Genomic DNA, 15,473 nt, shown 5'->3' with positions numbered 1-15,473 from the left:
AGTGTGAGAGTGAGAGTGTGAGTGACTGTGACAGTAAGAGTGTGAGAGTGAGTGTTAGAATGTGAGTGTGAGAGTGTGTGTGAGTGAGAGTGAGAGTGTGCTTGTGTGAGTGTGTTTAAGTGCATGAATGAGTGAGAGTGAGTGTGTGTGAGTGTGAGAGTGTGAATGAGAGTGCGAGTGAATGTGAGTGAGAGTGTGTGAGTGAGAGCATGAGGTTGAGTGTGAGAGTGTGAATGTGTGTGTATGTGAGTGAGTGTGAGTGTGCAAGTGTGTGAGTGTGCGAGATTGTGAGAGTGAGAATGTGAGAGCGTGAGTGAGTGAGAGTGTGCATGCGTGAGTGTGTGTAAGTTCATGAATGAGTGAGAGTGTGAGTGTGTGAGTGTGTGTGTGTGAGTGAGTGTGGGTGTGTGTGAGTGTGAGAGTGTGAGTGAGAGTGAGTGTGAGAGTGTGCATGTGTACATGAGAGTGTGAGTGAATGTGTGTTTGAGTGAGTGTGTCAGTGAGTGTGTGTGTGAGTAAGAGTTTGTGTGAGAGTGTGTGTGAGTGAGAGTGAGAGTGAATGTGTGAGTGTGAGTGTGAGTGAGAGTGAAGTGAGAGTGGGAGTGTGAGTGCGCAAGTGTGTGAGAGTGAGAGTGTGAGTGTGTGAGTGTGAGTGAGTGTGAATGAGAGTGTGAGTGTGTGTCAGAGAGAGTGTGAGTGAGTGTGTGTGTGAGTGTGAGAATGTGAGTGTGAGAGTGTGAGTGTGTGTGTGTGTATGCGAGTGAGCGTGCAAGTGTGTGAGTGAGAGTGTGTGTGAGTGTGAGTGTGTGTGAGAGAGTGAAATGAGAGTGCGAGTGAGAGTGTGAGTGCGCAAGTGTGTGAGAGTGGGTGTGTGAGTGTGTGAGTGTGTGAGTGTGAGAGTGTGAGTGAGTGTGAGAGTGAGAGTGTGCGTGCATGAGTGTGTGTAAGTGCATGAATGAGTGAGAGTGTGTGAGTGAGTGTGAGAGTGCGAGTGTGTGCATGAGAGTTTGTGTGAGACTGTGTGAGTGTGAGTGAGTGAATTGGAGTGAGAGTGAGTGAGAGTGAATGTGAGAATGAGTGTGTGTGAGTGAGTTAGTGATAGTGAGAGTGTGTGAGTGAGAGTGAGTGTGTGAGTAAGAGTTTGTGTGAGAGTGTGTGTGAGTGAGAGTGAGAGTGAATGTGTGAGTGTGAGTGTGAGTGAGAGTGAAGTGAGAGTGTGAGTGCGAGTGCGCAAGTGTGTGAGAGTGAGAGTGTGAGTGTGTGTGAGTGTGAGTGAGTGTGAATGAGAGTGTGAGTGTGTGTCAGAGAGAGTGTGAGTGAGTGTGTGTGAGTGTGAGAATGTGAGTGTGAGTGTGTGTGTGTGTGAGTGAGCGTGCAAGTGTGTGAGTGAGAGTGTGTGTGAGTGTGAGTGTGTGTGAGAGAGTGAAATGAGAGTGCGAGTGAGAGTGTGAGTGCGCAAGTGTGTGAGAGTGGGCGTGTGAGTGTGAGTGAGTGTGAGAGTGAGAGTGTGCGTGCATGAGTGTGTGTAAGTGCATGAATGAGTGAGAGTGTGTGAGTGAGTGTGAGAGTGCGAGTGTGTGCATGAGAGTTTGTGTGAGACTGTGTGAGTGTGAGTGAGTGAGTGAATTGGAGTGAGAGTGAGTGAGAGTGAATGTGAGAATGAGTGTGTGTGAGTGAGTGTGAGTGTGCAAGTGCGTGAATGAGAGAGTGAGTGTGAGTGAGAGTATGAGTGTGTGAGAGTCAGTGTGCGAGTGAGTGTGAGTGTGTGTGAGAGTGAGAGTGAGTGTTAGAATGTGAGTGTGGGAGTGTGAGCTGGGTGAGAGTGTGAATGTGAGTGTGAGAGTGATTGTGGGAATGAGTGAGTGTGAGTGTATGAGTGAGAGTGAATGTGCAAATGGGTGTGAGTTTGAGTGTGACTGTGAGTGTGTGTGAGAGTGAGAATGTGAGTGAGTGTGAGGTGTATGAGTGTGTGTGAGTGAGTGGGAGTGTGACAGAGTGAGTGTGTGTGAGAGTGAGAGTGAGAGTGTGTGTGTGAGTGAGAGTGAGTGGGCGAATGTGAGTGTCAGAGTAAGTGTGAGTGTGTGAGTGAGAGTCAGTGTGCGAGTGTGTGAGTGAGTGTGACAGTGAGAGTGTGAATGACAGTGACAGTAAGAGTGTGAGAGTGAGTGTTAGAATGTGAGTGTGAGAGTGTGGGAGTGCGAGTTTGTGTGTGAGTGTGAGAGTGAGAATGTGAGTGTGAGAGTGAATGTGAGAGTGGGTGTGAGTGAAAGTGAGTGTGAGTGAGAGTGAGAGTGTGTGTGTGAGTGAATGTGTGAATGTGAGTGAGTGTGTGAGAGTGAGAGCAAGTGTGTGAGTGTGACAGTGTGAGTGTGTGTGAGAGTGGGTGAGAGTGGGTGAGATTTTGCGTGTGTGAGTGTGAGTGTGTGAGTGAGTGTGAGTGTGTAACAGTGAAGTGAGAGGGGGAGTGAGAGAGTGTGTGTTTGTGAGAGTCTGGGTGAGTGTGACTGTGTGAGTGTGAGTGAGTGTAACTGTGTGTGAGTGTGAGTGTGTGATTATGAGTGTGAGTGTGAGTGAGGGTGAGAATGTGAGTGAGTGTGAGTGTGTGTGAGTGGGAGTGTGTGAGAGTGGGAGTTTGTGTGTGAGAGTGAGAGTGTGAGTGTGTGAGTGAGAGTGAGTGGGTGAATGAGAATGTCAGAGTAAGTGTGAGTGTATGAGTGAGAGTCAGTTTGCGAGCATGTGAGTGAGAGTGAGAGTGTGAGAGAGTGTTAGAATGTGAGTGCGAGAGTGAGTGTGGGAGTGGGAGTTTATGTGTGAGAGTGAGAATGTGAGTGTGAGAGTGATTGTGAGAGTGAGTGTGTGCGAGTGAGTGAGTGTGTGAGTGAGAGTGAATGTGCAAGTGGGTGTGAGTGAATGTGAGTGTGAGTGAGTGTGAGTGTTAGTGAGAGCAAGTGTGTGAGTGTGACAGTGTGAATGTGCATGAGGGTGGGTGTGAGAGTGTGTGAGAGTTTGTGTGTGAGAGAGTGAAGTGAGAGTGAGAGTTTGTGAGTGTTTATGATAGTCTGGGTGAGTGTGACTGTGTGAGAGTGAGTGTGAGTGAGTGCGAGGGTGTGATTGTGAGTGTGAGAGTGTGTGAAAGTGAGTGAGTGTGAGAGGGTTGAGAGTGAGTGAGTGTAAGAGTGTGAGTGAGAGTGAGTGCGTGAGTGTGAGTGTGTGTGAGTGAGAGTGACTGTGAGAGTGTGTGTGAGACAGTGTGTGTGAGTGTGTGAGAATGAGTTTGAATGTGTGAGTGTGTGAGTGTGAGTGTTAAAGTGTGAATGTGTGTGTGTGTGAGTGAGAGCATGAGTGTAAGAGTGTGAGTGTGTGTGAGAGTGAGTATGTGAGAGTGAGAATGTCAGTGTAAGAGTGAGTGTGAGAGTGCATGCGAGAGTGAGTGTGTGTGAGATTGAGTGAGTCAGTGTTATTTTGTGAGTGTGTGTGTGAGTGATTGTAAAGTGTGAGAGTGCGTGAGTATGAGAGTGATTGTGAGTGAGACTGTAAGTGAGTGTGGCTGTGTGATTGAGTGTGACTGTGTGAGTGAGTGTGAGAGTGTGATTGTGAGTGTGAGTGTGTGTTAGAGTGAGTGTGAGAATGTGAGTGAGTGTGAGAGAGTGTGAGTGTGAGTGTGAGAGTGTGAGTGAGTGTGAATGAGAGTGAATGTGAGAGAGAGTGTGAGTGTGACAATGAGTGTGTGTGAGTGTGTGAGAGAGAGCGTGAATGTGTGTGTGAGAGTGTGTGAGTGTGAGTAAGTCTGACAGTGAGTGTGTGTGAGAGAGTGAGTATGAAAGTGTGTGAGTGAGTGAGTGTGACAGTGAGTGTGTGTGTGTGAGAGTGAGAATTTGAGTGTGAGAGTGAGTGTGTGTGTGTGTGAGTGAGTGAGTGAGTGAGTGAGTGTGAAAGTGAGTGTGTGAGTGTGAGTGTGAATGTGTGAGTGAGAGTGTGTGTGTGTGAGAGTGTGACAGTGAGTGTGTGCGAGTGAGTGAGAGTGTGAGTGAGAGTGTGACAGTGAGTGCGAATGTGAGAATGTGATAGTGTGAGTAAGTGTGACTGTGAGTGAGAGTGAAAATGTGACAGTCAGTGTGAGTGAGAGTGTAATTGCGACAGTGAGTATGTGTGAGAGAGTGAGTGTGAGAGTGTGAGTGAGAGTGTGTGTGAGAGTGAATGTGTGAGTGTGAGTAAGCATGATTGTGAGTGAGTGTGAGTAAGTCTGACAGTGAGTGTGTGTGAGAGTGTGAAAGTGTGAGTGAGTGAGTGAGTGAGTGTGACAGTGAGAGTGATTGTGAGAGTGAGTGTGTGCGAGTGAGTGTGAGTGTGTGAGTGAGAGTGAATGTGCAAGTGTGTGTGAGTGAATGTGAGTGTGAGTGTGTGTGTGAGTGAGTGTGAGAGTGTGAGTGTTAGTGAGAGTGAGTGTGCGAGTGTGAGTGTGTGTGTGCGAGTGTGACTATGTGAGTGAGAGTGTGTGTGTGTGAGTGTGATAGTGTGAGTATGTGTGAGAGTGTGACTGTGTGAGGGTGTAAGTGTGAAGGTGTGAGTGTGAGTGTGTGAGAGTGAGAGTGTGGGTGTGTGTGAGTGTGAGAGTGTGAGTGAGTGTGAGAGTGAGAGTGTGCGTGCATGAGTGTGTGTAAGTGCATGAATGAGTGAGAGTGTGTGAGTGAGTGTGAGAGTGCGAGTGTGTGCATGAGAGTTTGTGTGAGACTGTGTGAGTGTGAGTGAGTGAATTGGAGTGAGAGTGAGTGAGAGTGAATGTGAGAATGAGTGTGTGTGAGTGAGTTAGTGATAGTGAGAGTGTGTGAGTGAGAGTGAGTGTGTGAGTAAGAGTTTGTGTGAGAGTGTGTGTGAGTGAGAGTGAGAGTGAATGTGTGAGTGTGAGTGTGAGTGAGAGTGAAGTGAGAGTGTGAGTGCGAGTGCGCAAGTGTGTGAGAGTGAGAGTGTGAGTGTGTGTGAGTGTGAGTGAGTGTGAATGAGAGTGTGAGTGTGTGTCAGAGAGAGTGTGAGTGAGTGTGTGTGAGTGTGAGAATGTGAGTGTGAGTGTGTGTGTGTGTGAGTGAGCGTGCAAGTGTGTGAGTGAGAGTGTGTGTGAGTGTGAGTGTGTGTGAGAGAGTGAAATGAGAGTGCGAGTGAGAGTGTGAGTGCGCAAGTGTGTGAGAGTGGGCGTGTGAGTGTGAGTGAGTGTGAGAGTGAGAGTGTGCGTGCATGAGTGTGTGTAAGTGCATGAATGAGTGAGAGTGTGTGAGTGAGTGTGAGAGTGCGAGTGTGTGCATGAGAGTTTGTGTGAGACTGTGTGAGTGTGAGTGAGTGAGTGAATTGGAGTGAGAGTGAGTGAGAGTGAATGTGAGAATGAGTGTGTGTGAGTGAGTGTGAGTGTGCAAGTGCGTGAATGAGAGAGTGAGTGTGAGTGAGAGTATGAGTGTGTGAGAGTCAGTGTGCGAGTGAGTGTGAGTGTGTGTGAGAGTGAGAGTGAGTGTTAGAATGTGAGTGTGGGAGTGTGAGCTGGGTGAGAGTGTGAATGTGAGTGTGAGAGTGATTGTGGGAATGAGTGAGTGTGAGTGTATGAGTGAGAGTGAATGTGCAAATGGGTGTGAGTTTGAGTGTGACTGTGAGTGTGTGTGAGAGTGAGAATGTGAGTGAGTGTGAGGTGTATGAGTGTGTGTGAGTGAGTGGGAGTGTGACAGAGTGAGTGTGTGTGAGAGTGAGAGTGAGAGTGTGTGTGTGAGTGAGAGTGAGTGGGCGAATGTGAGTGTCAGAGTAAGTGTGAGTGTGTGAGTGAGAGTCAGTGTGCGAGTGTGTGAGTGAGTGTGACAGTGAGAGTGTGAATGACAGTGACAGTAAGAGTGTGAGAGTGAGTGTTAGAATGTGAGTGTGAGAGTGTGGGAGTGCGAGTTTGTGTGTGAGTGTGAGAGTGAGAATGTGAGTGTGAGAGTGAATGTGAGAGTGGGTGTGAGTGAAAGTGAGTGTGAGTGAGAGTGAGAGTGTGTGTGTGAGTGAATGTGTGAATGTGAGTGAGTGTGTGAGAGTGAGAGCAAGTGTGTGAGTGTGACAGTGTGAGTGTGTGTGAGAGTGGGTGAGAGTGGGTGAGATTTTGCGTGTGTGAGTGTGAGTGTGTGAGTGAGTGTGAGTGTGTAACAGTGAAGTGAGAGGGGGAGTGAGAGAGTGTGTGTTTGTGAGAGTCTGGGTGAGTGTGACTGTGTGAGTGTGAGTGAGTGTAACTGTGTGTGAGTGTGAGTGTGTGATTATGAGTGTGAGTGTGAGTGAGGGTGAGAATGTGAGTGAGTGTGAGTGTGTGTGAGTGGGAGTGTGTGAGAGTGGGAGTTTGTGTGTGAGAGTGAGAGTGTGAGTGTGTGAGTGAGAGTGAGTGGGTGAATGAGAATGTCAGAGTAAGTGTGAGTGTATGAGTGAGAGTCAGTTTGCGAGCATGTGAGTGAGAGTGAGAGTGTGAGAGAGTGTTAGAATGTGAGTGCGAGAGTGAGTGTGGGAGTGGGAGTTTATGTGTGAGAGTGAGAATGTGAGTGTGAGAGTGATTGTGAGAGTGAGTGTGTGCGAGTGAGTGAGTGTGTGAGTGAGAGTGAATGTGCAAGTGGGTGTGAGTGAATGTGAGTGTGAGTGAGTGTGAGTGTTAGTGAGAGCAAGTGTGTGAGTGTGACAGTGTGAATGTGCATGAGGGTGGGTGTGAGAGTGTGTGAGAGTTTGTGTGTGAGAGAGTGAAGTGAGAGTGAGAGTTTGTGAGTGTTTATGATAGTCTGGGTGAGTGTGACTGTGTGAGAGTGAGTGTGAGTGAGTGCGAGGGTGTGATTGTGAGTGTGAGAGTGTGTGAAAGTGAGTGAGTGTGAGAGGGTTGAGAGTGAGTGAGTGTAAGAGTGTGAGTGAGAGTGAGTGCGTGAGTGTGAGTGTGTGTGAGTGAGAGTGACTGTGAGAGTGTGTGTGAGACAGTGTGTGTGAGTGTGTGAGAATGAGTTTGAATGTGTGAGTGTGTGAGTGTGAGTGTTAAAGTGTGAATGTGTGTGTGTGTGAGTGAGAGCATGAGTGTAAGAGTGTGAGTGTGTGTGAGAGTGAGTATGTGAGAGTGAGAATGTCAGTGTAAGAGTGAGTGTGAGAGTGCATGCGAGAGTGAGTGTGTGTGAGATTGAGTGAGTCAGTGTTATTTTGTGAGTGTGTGTGTGAGTGATTGTAAAGTGTGAGAGTGCGTGAGTATGAGAGTGATTGTGAGTGAGACTGTAAGTGAGTGTGGCTGTGTGATTGAGTGTGACTGTGTGAGTGAGTGTGAGAGTGTGATTGTGAGTGTGAGTGTGTGTTAGAGTGAGTGTGAGAATGTGAGTGAGTGTGAGAGAGTGTGAGTGTGAGTGTGAGAGTGTGAGTGAGTGTGAATGAGAGTGAATGTGAGAGAGAGTGTGAGTGTGACAATGAGTGTGTGTGAGTGTGTGAGAGAGAGCGTGAATGTGTGTGTGAGAGTGTGTGAGTGTGAGTAAGTCTGACAGTGAGTGTGTGTGAGAGAGTGAGTATGAAAGTGTGTGAGTGAGTGAGTGTGACAGTGAGTGTGTGTGTGTGAGAGTGAGAATTTGAGTGTGAGAGTGAGTGTGTGTGTGTGTGAGTGAGTGAGTGAGTGAGTGAGTGTGAAAGTGAGTGTGTGAGTGTGAGTGTGAATGTGTGAGTGAGAGTGTGTGTGTGTGAGAGTGTGACAGTGAGTGTGTGCGAGTGAGTGAGAGTGTGAGTGAGAGTGTGACAGTGAGTGCGAATGTGAGAATGTGATAGTGTGAGTAAGTGTGACTGTGAGTGAGAGTGAAAATGTGACAGTCAGTGTGAGTGAGAGTGTAATTGCGACAGTGAGTATGTGTGAGAGAGTGAGTGTGAGAGTGTGAGTGAGAGTGTGTGTGAGAGTGAATGTGTGAGTGTGAGTAAGCATGATTGTGAGTGAGTGTGAGTAAGTCTGACAGTGAGTGTGTGTGAGAGTGTGAAAGTGTGAGTGAGTGAGTGAGTGAGTGTGACAGTGAGAGTGATTGTGAGAGTGAGTGTGTGCGAGTGAGTGTGAGTGTGTGAGTGAGAGTGAATGTGCAAGTGTGTGTGAGTGAATGTGAGTGTGAGTGTGTGTGTGAGTGAGTGTGAGAGTGTGAGTGTTAGTGAGAGTGAGTGTGCGAGTGTGAGTGTGTGTGTGCGAGTGTGACTATGTGAGTGAGAGTGTGTGTGTGTGAGTGTGATAGTGTGAGTATGTGTGAGAGTGTGACTGTGTGAGGGTGTAAGTGTGAAGGTGTGAGTGTGAGTGTGTGAGAGTGAGAGTGTGGGTGTGTGTGAGTGTGAGAGTATGAGTGTGAGTGAGAGTGTGAATGTGTGAGTGTGAATGTGAGAGCGTGAGTGTGAGTTTCAGAGTGAGAGTGAGTGTGAGTGAGAGTGTAAGTGATAGTGTGAGTGTGAGAGTTTGAGTGAGACTGAGAATGTGAATGTGATTGTGTGTGTGTGTGATTGAGTGTGAGTGACTATGCAAGTGTGTGTGTGTGTGAGAGTGAGTGTGCGAGTGAGAGTGAGTGTGACAATGTGATTGTGAGTGTGAGAGTGAGTGTGTGTGAGAGTTTGTGAGAGTGCGTGAGTGTGTGTGAGTGTGTGAGTGAGAGTGAGTGTGACAGTGATTGTGAGTGTGAGAGTGAGAGTGAGTGTGTGTGAGAGTGAGTGAGTGTGCGAGTGAGAGTGTGTGAGTGAGAGTGCGTGTGTAAGTGAGAGTGTGAGTGAGAGTGGGAGTGTGTGTGAGTGAGTGTGAATGTGAATATGAGTGTGAGGGTCTGAGTGAGTGTGACTGTGTGAGTGCATGAGTGAGAGTGTGAGTGTGAGAGTGAGTGTGTGTGAGTGAGAGTGAGTATTAGAGTGAGTGTGAGAGTGTGAGTGTGAGAGTGTGAGTGACCGGGGGGTGGGCACTCTTATGTTCAGGTGCTCCAATAGCCACCATGTGTGATGACAGCACTTTCACTATCATCCAGGTTCTTGAGTCCAATTAGGGAATATGGAGAATAATGAATAAAGGAGAGAGAGAGGAGTCCCACAATGTAAGAGAGTGCAGATAAAGAGTCACAACCTCAGACAGAGAGACAAAGAAAGCATCGGTGACACAGAGAGCGTGAGACACAGAAACAGACACCAGGCGAGAGGAGCGAGAAGGGAGAGAGAGAAAGAAAAACAGAATGAGATTCGCAGAAGAACACAACCAGAGTGAGAAACATAACAAAAGATAAACAAAGAGAACAAGACTGAGAAAGAAGCAAAATAAGATATACACAATGTGACAGAAAGAGAGAGAAATAGAGAAATAATGGGAAAGACACAAACATATCGGTTAAGATATAAAGAGACACAAACAACGGGGACATTGAAAGGAGCAGAGAGAGAGAGAGAGACAGGGACAGAGAGAGAGAGACGAGGACAGCGAGAGAGAGAGAGAGAGAGACGGAGACAGAGCGAGAGAGAGAGAGACAGGGACAGAGAGAGAGAGACGAGGACAGCGAGAGAGAGAGAGACGGGGACAGCGAGAGAGAGAGAGAGACGGAGACAGAGAGAGAGAGACGGAGACAGAGAGAGAGACAGAGACAGAGAGAGAGAGAGACGGGGACAGCGAGAGAGAGAGAGAGAGAGACAGGGACAGAGAGAGAGAGAGAGACGGGGACAGAGAGAGAGCGCGAGAGACAGGGTCAGAGAGAAAGAGAGAGAGAGAGACGGGGACAGAGAGAGAGAGACACGGGGACAGAGAGAGAGGGAGAGAGAGAGACACGGGGACAGAGAGAGAGAGAGAGAGAGACGGGGACAGAGAGAGAGAGAGAGAGAGACGGGGACAGAGAGAGAGAGAGAGATGGGGACAGAGAGAGAGAGACGGGGACAGAGAGAGAGAGACGGGGACAGAGAGAGAGAGAGGGAGAGACGGGGACAGAGAGAGAGACGGGGACAGGGACAGAGAGAGAGACGGGGACAGAGAGAGAGAGAGAGAGAGAGAGATGGGGACAGAGAGAGAGAGAGTGAGAGACGAGGACAGAGAGAGAGAGAGAGATGGGGACAGAGAGAGAGAGAGGGATGGGGACACAGAAAGAAAGAGAGAGAGAGAGACAGGGAGAGAGAGAGAGAGACAATGACAAAGAGAGAGAGAGAGAGAGATAGATACAGGGCAGGCAGGAGAGAAACAAGACAGAGAGATGGAGACAAGCAGAGACCGACACAGACTGAGTGCAGGCCCAGCAGTTTCACTGTTAACAGGAATCTTGTATGAAACACGGTGGGAATGTCCAGATGATCTGTGATGCTTCTCACAAAACAAAACACAAAAACCGTGCAGAAAGTCCTTGATTAAAATGGGATCAATGTTTTGACAAACCCGCTCATTCCCAAAGTGGCTTTTCAACGCTGCCCCCATCCCCCCACGATCCCCATCCCCCAATATCCCTCCACCCATCCCCCACTATCTCCCCATCCCCCACTTTCCCCCTCCCCATCCCCCACTATCTCCCCATCCCCCACTTTCCCCCTCCCCATCCCCCAATATCCCTCCTCCCCATCCCCCACTTTCCCTCCTCCCCATCCCCCACTTTCCCTCCTCCCCATCCCCCACTTTCCCTCCTCCCCATCCCCCACTTTCCCTCCTCCCCATCCCCCACTTTCCCTCCTCACCTCCCTCACTTTCCCTCCTCCCTATTCCCCCACTTTCCCTCCTCCCTATTCCCCCACTTTCCCTCCTCCCCATCCCCCACTCTCCCTCCTCCCCATCCCCTACTTTCCCTCCTCCCCATCCCCCACTCTCCCTCCTCCCCATCCCCTACTTTCCCTCCTCCCCATCCCCCACTCTCCCTCCTCCCCATCCCCCACTTTCCCTCCTCCCTATTCCCCCACTTTCCCTCCTCCCCATCCCCCACTTTCCCCCACACTATCTCCCCCACACAGTGCCAGTCCTGACCTGTCCCCTTGCTCCCTTCCCCCCGCCCCAATCCACATCATACACCATGACCTGGTCGTCTCGCACCTTGCTGTGTGACAGGTGTCAAATCGATAAAACTCCGACACTTTTCTCCTGAAGGAAAACAGATCGTTATTCATTTTAACCATTAATCTGCAGCCCCCCCTCTCCTCACCCCTCTGGTTCAGCTCAGCTTCTCACTGGACAGACACAGTGAGCCAATGGGGGAGTTGCCTCCGGTGTTTTTTCCAGTTATCCCCTCCTCTCCTGCAGGTATCCCTGTCGACATTGTGGATGTCGAATGTTTTTGGCCTTTACCAATATGGCGGGCGGCGCACTTTAACTTTGGAATGAATGCGCGCTTCCTGCCCGCCATTTTGGAGGCTTAGTGCCTGTTTAGCGCCCGAAAAATGGGCACGCGCCATTGAATTTCTCGGCCTGTTTATTTGGACTTTCAAAAAGCTTTCGACAAGGTGCCAGTCAACAGGTGCCAGTCAGCCAGTTTCCCCTGGGATTGGAGAACCGATGGTGGGATGATGGGCCCTTCGCGAGGACAGTCATTAATGGTCGCTGCTCTGTGTGGAGACCAGTTACTGGTGCAGTCCTGTCGGATCAGTGTTCGGGCTGTTACCCTGCACCATTTACATCAATGATCTGGACGGAGGGGTTAGGGGCAGGGCACGCCAAGGGGGCGGGGCAGGGCACGCCAAGGGGGCGGGGCACGCTGAGGGGGCAGGGCATGTTGAGGGGGCGGGGCAGGGCACGCCAAGGGGGCGGGGCATGTTGAGGGGGCGGGGGCGAGTCGACAGGGGCGGGGCGTGTCGACGGGGGTGGGGCGTGTCGACCAGGGCGGGGAGTGTTGAAGGGGGCGGGGAGTGTAGAAGGGGGCGGGGAGTGTCGAAGGGGGCGGGGAGTGTTGAAGGGGGCGGGGAGTGTCGATGGGGGTGGGGAGTGTCGAAGGGGGCGGGGAGTGTCGAAGGGGGCGGGGAGTGTCGAAGGGGGCGGGGAGTGTTGAAGGGGGCGGGGAGTGTCGATGGGGGTGGGGAGTGTCGATGGGGGCGGGGAGTGTTGAAGGGGGCGGGGAGTGTTGATGGGGGCGGGGAGTGTTGAAGGGGGCGGGGAGTGTCGAAGGGGGCGGGGAGTGTTGAAGGGGGCGGGGAGTGTTGATGGGGGCGGGGAGTGTTGAAGGGGGCGGGGAGTGTTGAAGGGGGCGGGGTGTGTCGATGGGGGCGGGGAGAGTCGAAGGGGGCGGGGAGTGTCGAAGGGGGCGGGGAGTGTCGAAGGGGGCGGGGAGTGTCGATGGGGGCGGGGAGTGTTGAAGGGGGCGGGGAGTGTTGAAGGGGGCGGGGAGTGTCGAAGGGGGCGGGGAGTGTCGAAGGGGGCGGGGAGTGTTGATGGGGGCGGGGAGTGTTGAAGGGGGCGGGGAGTGTTGAAGGGGGCGGGGAGTGTCGAAGGGGGCGGGGAGTGTTGAAGGGGGCGGGGTGTGTCGATGGGGGCGGGGCGCGCCAACTCTGGTTGGACTTATTCCTGGAGGTTTCATCACATGACCTCCTACCTCCAACCGCTCCTCCCCCACTCTCCCGCCACTGGTCGCCCGACACGTCCACTCACGCGGTGCCCTGCCTTCCCACAGCCAATCGGAAAGCGAACAGACTCTTCGTTATGTGATTGGATAATTCTTGACTGTCAATCAAACAGCCTTTTTTCCATTGGCTGATACTTTTATAACTGATAAACAAAAGTGTTCAAAGAAAATTTTAAAAAGCACAATTTGTTTAATGCCCCTGTGATTTTTCTCCTGGGGTTTTGTTCACAGCAGTGTCCTGGAGACTAATCTTTAATTCCTGGAGACACCAGGACAATCCTGGAGGGTTGGCAACCCGAACTGGGGGGAAGATCAAAGATCTGAGCTGGTGTCAGAGGAGACAAAAAGATTACAATCGGATGTAGATGTGATGGGGGATCAACCCGTGTTTGAACATAAGAACATAAGAAATTGAAGCAGGAGTAGGCCAGACGGCCCCTCGAGCCTGCTCCGCCATTCAATCAGATCACAGCTGATCTTCCACCTCAACCCCTCTTTCCCGCCCGATCCCCATATCCCTTCATTCCCCTAGAGTCCAAAAATCTATCAATCTCAGTGTTGAATATATTCAATGACTGAGCGTCCACAGCCCTCTGGGGTAGAGAATTCCAAAGATTCACAACCCTCTGAGTGAAGAAATTCCTCCTTATCTCAGTCTTAAATGGCCGACCCCTTATCCTGAGACTATGCCCCCTATTTCTAGACTCTCCAGCCAGAGGAAACAATCTCTCAGCATCTACCCTGTCAAGCCCCCTCAGAATCTTATATGTTTCAATGAGATCACCTCTCATTCTTCTAAACTCCAGAGAGTATAGGCCCATTCTACTCAATCTCTCCTCATAGGACAACCCTCTCATCCCAGGAATTAATCTCGTGAACCTTCGTTGCATCACCTGTAAGGTAAGTATATCCTTCCTTAGATAAGGAGACCAAAACTGTACACAGTACTCCAGCTGTGGTCTCACCAAAGCCCTGTACTATTGTAGTAAGACTTCCTTACTCTTGTACTCCAACCCCCTTGCAATAAAGGCCAACATACCATTTGCTTTCCTAATTACTTGCTGTACCTGCATGTTAACTTTTTCTGTTCCTTGTACGAGGACACCCAAATCTGTCTGAACGCCAACATTTAATAGTTTCTCACCATTTAAAAAATATTCTGTTTTTCTATTCTTCCTACCAAAGTGGATAATTTCACATTTCCCCACATTATACTCCATCTGCCACCTTCTCACCCACTCACTTAACCTGTCTATATCCCTTTGCAGACTCTTTGTGTCCTCCTCACAGCTTACTTTCCCACCTAGCTTTGTATCATCATTTGGATACATTACACTCGGTCCCTTCATCTAAGTCATTAATATAGATTGTAAACAGCTGAGGCCCAAGCACTGATCCTTGCGGCACCCCACTAGTTACAGCCTGACAACCTGAGAATGGCCCGTTTATTCCTACTCTCTGTTTTCTGACCGTTAACCAATCCTCAATCCATGCAAATATATTACTCCCAATCCCATGAGCCCTTACCTTGTGTAACAACCTTTTGTGTGGCACCTTATCGAATGCCTTTTGAAAATCCAAATGTACGACATCCACTGGTTCCCCTTTATCTACCCTGCTAGTTACATCCTCAAAAAACTCGAATAAAATTTGTCAAACACTATTTCCCTTTCCAGCTTTTCTAACCAGCCTGTTTGCTGGACATTCTGCCCACGATGCCCTCTCTGTGACAGGAATCAGTATTCCTGACTCTTCACCACCTGCACTTTTTGCTTTTGTTTATCATCTGGAGTTCAGATCTCAGGAAGGGAGATTAAAATCCTGTTTCTCTTTACAGACACACTCAGACCTGGTGAGGATTCCCAACATTTTACTTCAGATTAACACTTTGTTTTTTAATCTTCACCTGGACCCGTGTGACCCAGTTATTAATCTTCTCATTTTATATAAGCTTTTTTCATTCTTTATGAAAGACAAAAATCTCTCAATCGCATAAACACTGACTTAATGTTGGAAACAGGTATTAATCAAACTTTTCATTTAATACAGAGCGATTAATTTACAAACGGACCTGGAGCAAATTGACCGGAGGAGACTGGGCCCGATTCTGAGCCCAGGGCTGGCCAACTGCCTCAGTTAACTAAACGCTGGAGTTAACTGCCCGGACCACTGACCCTCCGACAGTGCAGCGCTCCCTCAGTACTGCCCCTCCGACAGTGCAGCGCTCCCTCAGTACTGCCCCTCCGACAGTGCAGCGCTCCCTCAGTACTGACCCTCCGACAGTGCAGCACTCCCTCAGTACTGACCCTCCGACAGTGCAGCGCTCCCTCAGTACTGACCCTCCGACAGTGCAGCACTCCCTCAGTACTGACCCTCCGACAGTGCAGCGCTCCCTCAGTACTGACCCTCCGACAGTGCAGCACTCCCTCAGTACTGACCCTCCAACAGTGCAGCGCTCCCTCAGTACTGACCCTCCGACAGTGCAGCAAACCCTCAGTACTGACCCTCCGACAGTGCAGCGCTCCCTCAGTACTGACCCTCCAACAGTGCAGCGCTCCCTCAGTACTGACCCTCCGACAATGCAGCACTCCCTCAGTACTGACCCTCCGACAGTGCAGCGCTCCCTCAGTACTGACCCTCCGACAGTGCAGCTCCCCCTCAGTACTGACCCTCCGACAGTGCAGCAAACCCTCAGTACTGACCCTCCGACAGTGCAGCGCTCCCTCAGTACTGACCCTCCGACAGTGCAGCACTCCCTCAGTACTGACCCTCCGACAGTGCAGCACTCCCTCAGTACTGCTCTGGAGTGTCAGCCTGGATTATGGGCTCGAGTTAAGTGTAGGTTCACAACCCTCCCGAGGGTTCAGATCCCGAGTGCAGCCTCCTGCAGCCCAGGAGATCTGCGATTTAAATTTCCCATGGCAGTGTGCCCACATA

General features: G+C 50.3%; 1 protein-coding gene across 2 annotated transcripts in view; it reads right to left on the bottom strand.

Annotated features, from left to right (window-relative positions):
* LOC137305778 (germ cell-specific gene 1-like protein) overlaps window positions 1-15,473 on the bottom strand; it is a 54,656-nt gene that overhangs the window by 19,708 nt on the left and 19,475 nt on the right. For both annotated transcript variants that reach the window (XM_067974734.1, XM_067974735.1), the window contains exon 4: window positions 11,018-11,065. In XM_067974734.1, the coding sequence (XP_067830835.1) occupies window positions 11,018-11,065 (48 nt within the window). The remainder of the gene's footprint in view (window positions 1-11,017; window positions 11,066-15,473) is intronic.

This window comes from Heptranchias perlo, chromosome 40 (assembly GCF_035084215.1).
Source record: "Heptranchias perlo isolate sHepPer1 chromosome 40, sHepPer1.hap1, whole genome shotgun sequence".
Classification (NCBI taxonomy): Eukaryota; Metazoa; Chordata; class Chondrichthyes; order Hexanchiformes; family Hexanchidae; genus Heptranchias; species Heptranchias perlo.
The sequence above is the reverse complement of the archived record's forward strand: the minus strand, read 5'-3'. Positions and strand labels throughout refer to the sequence as shown.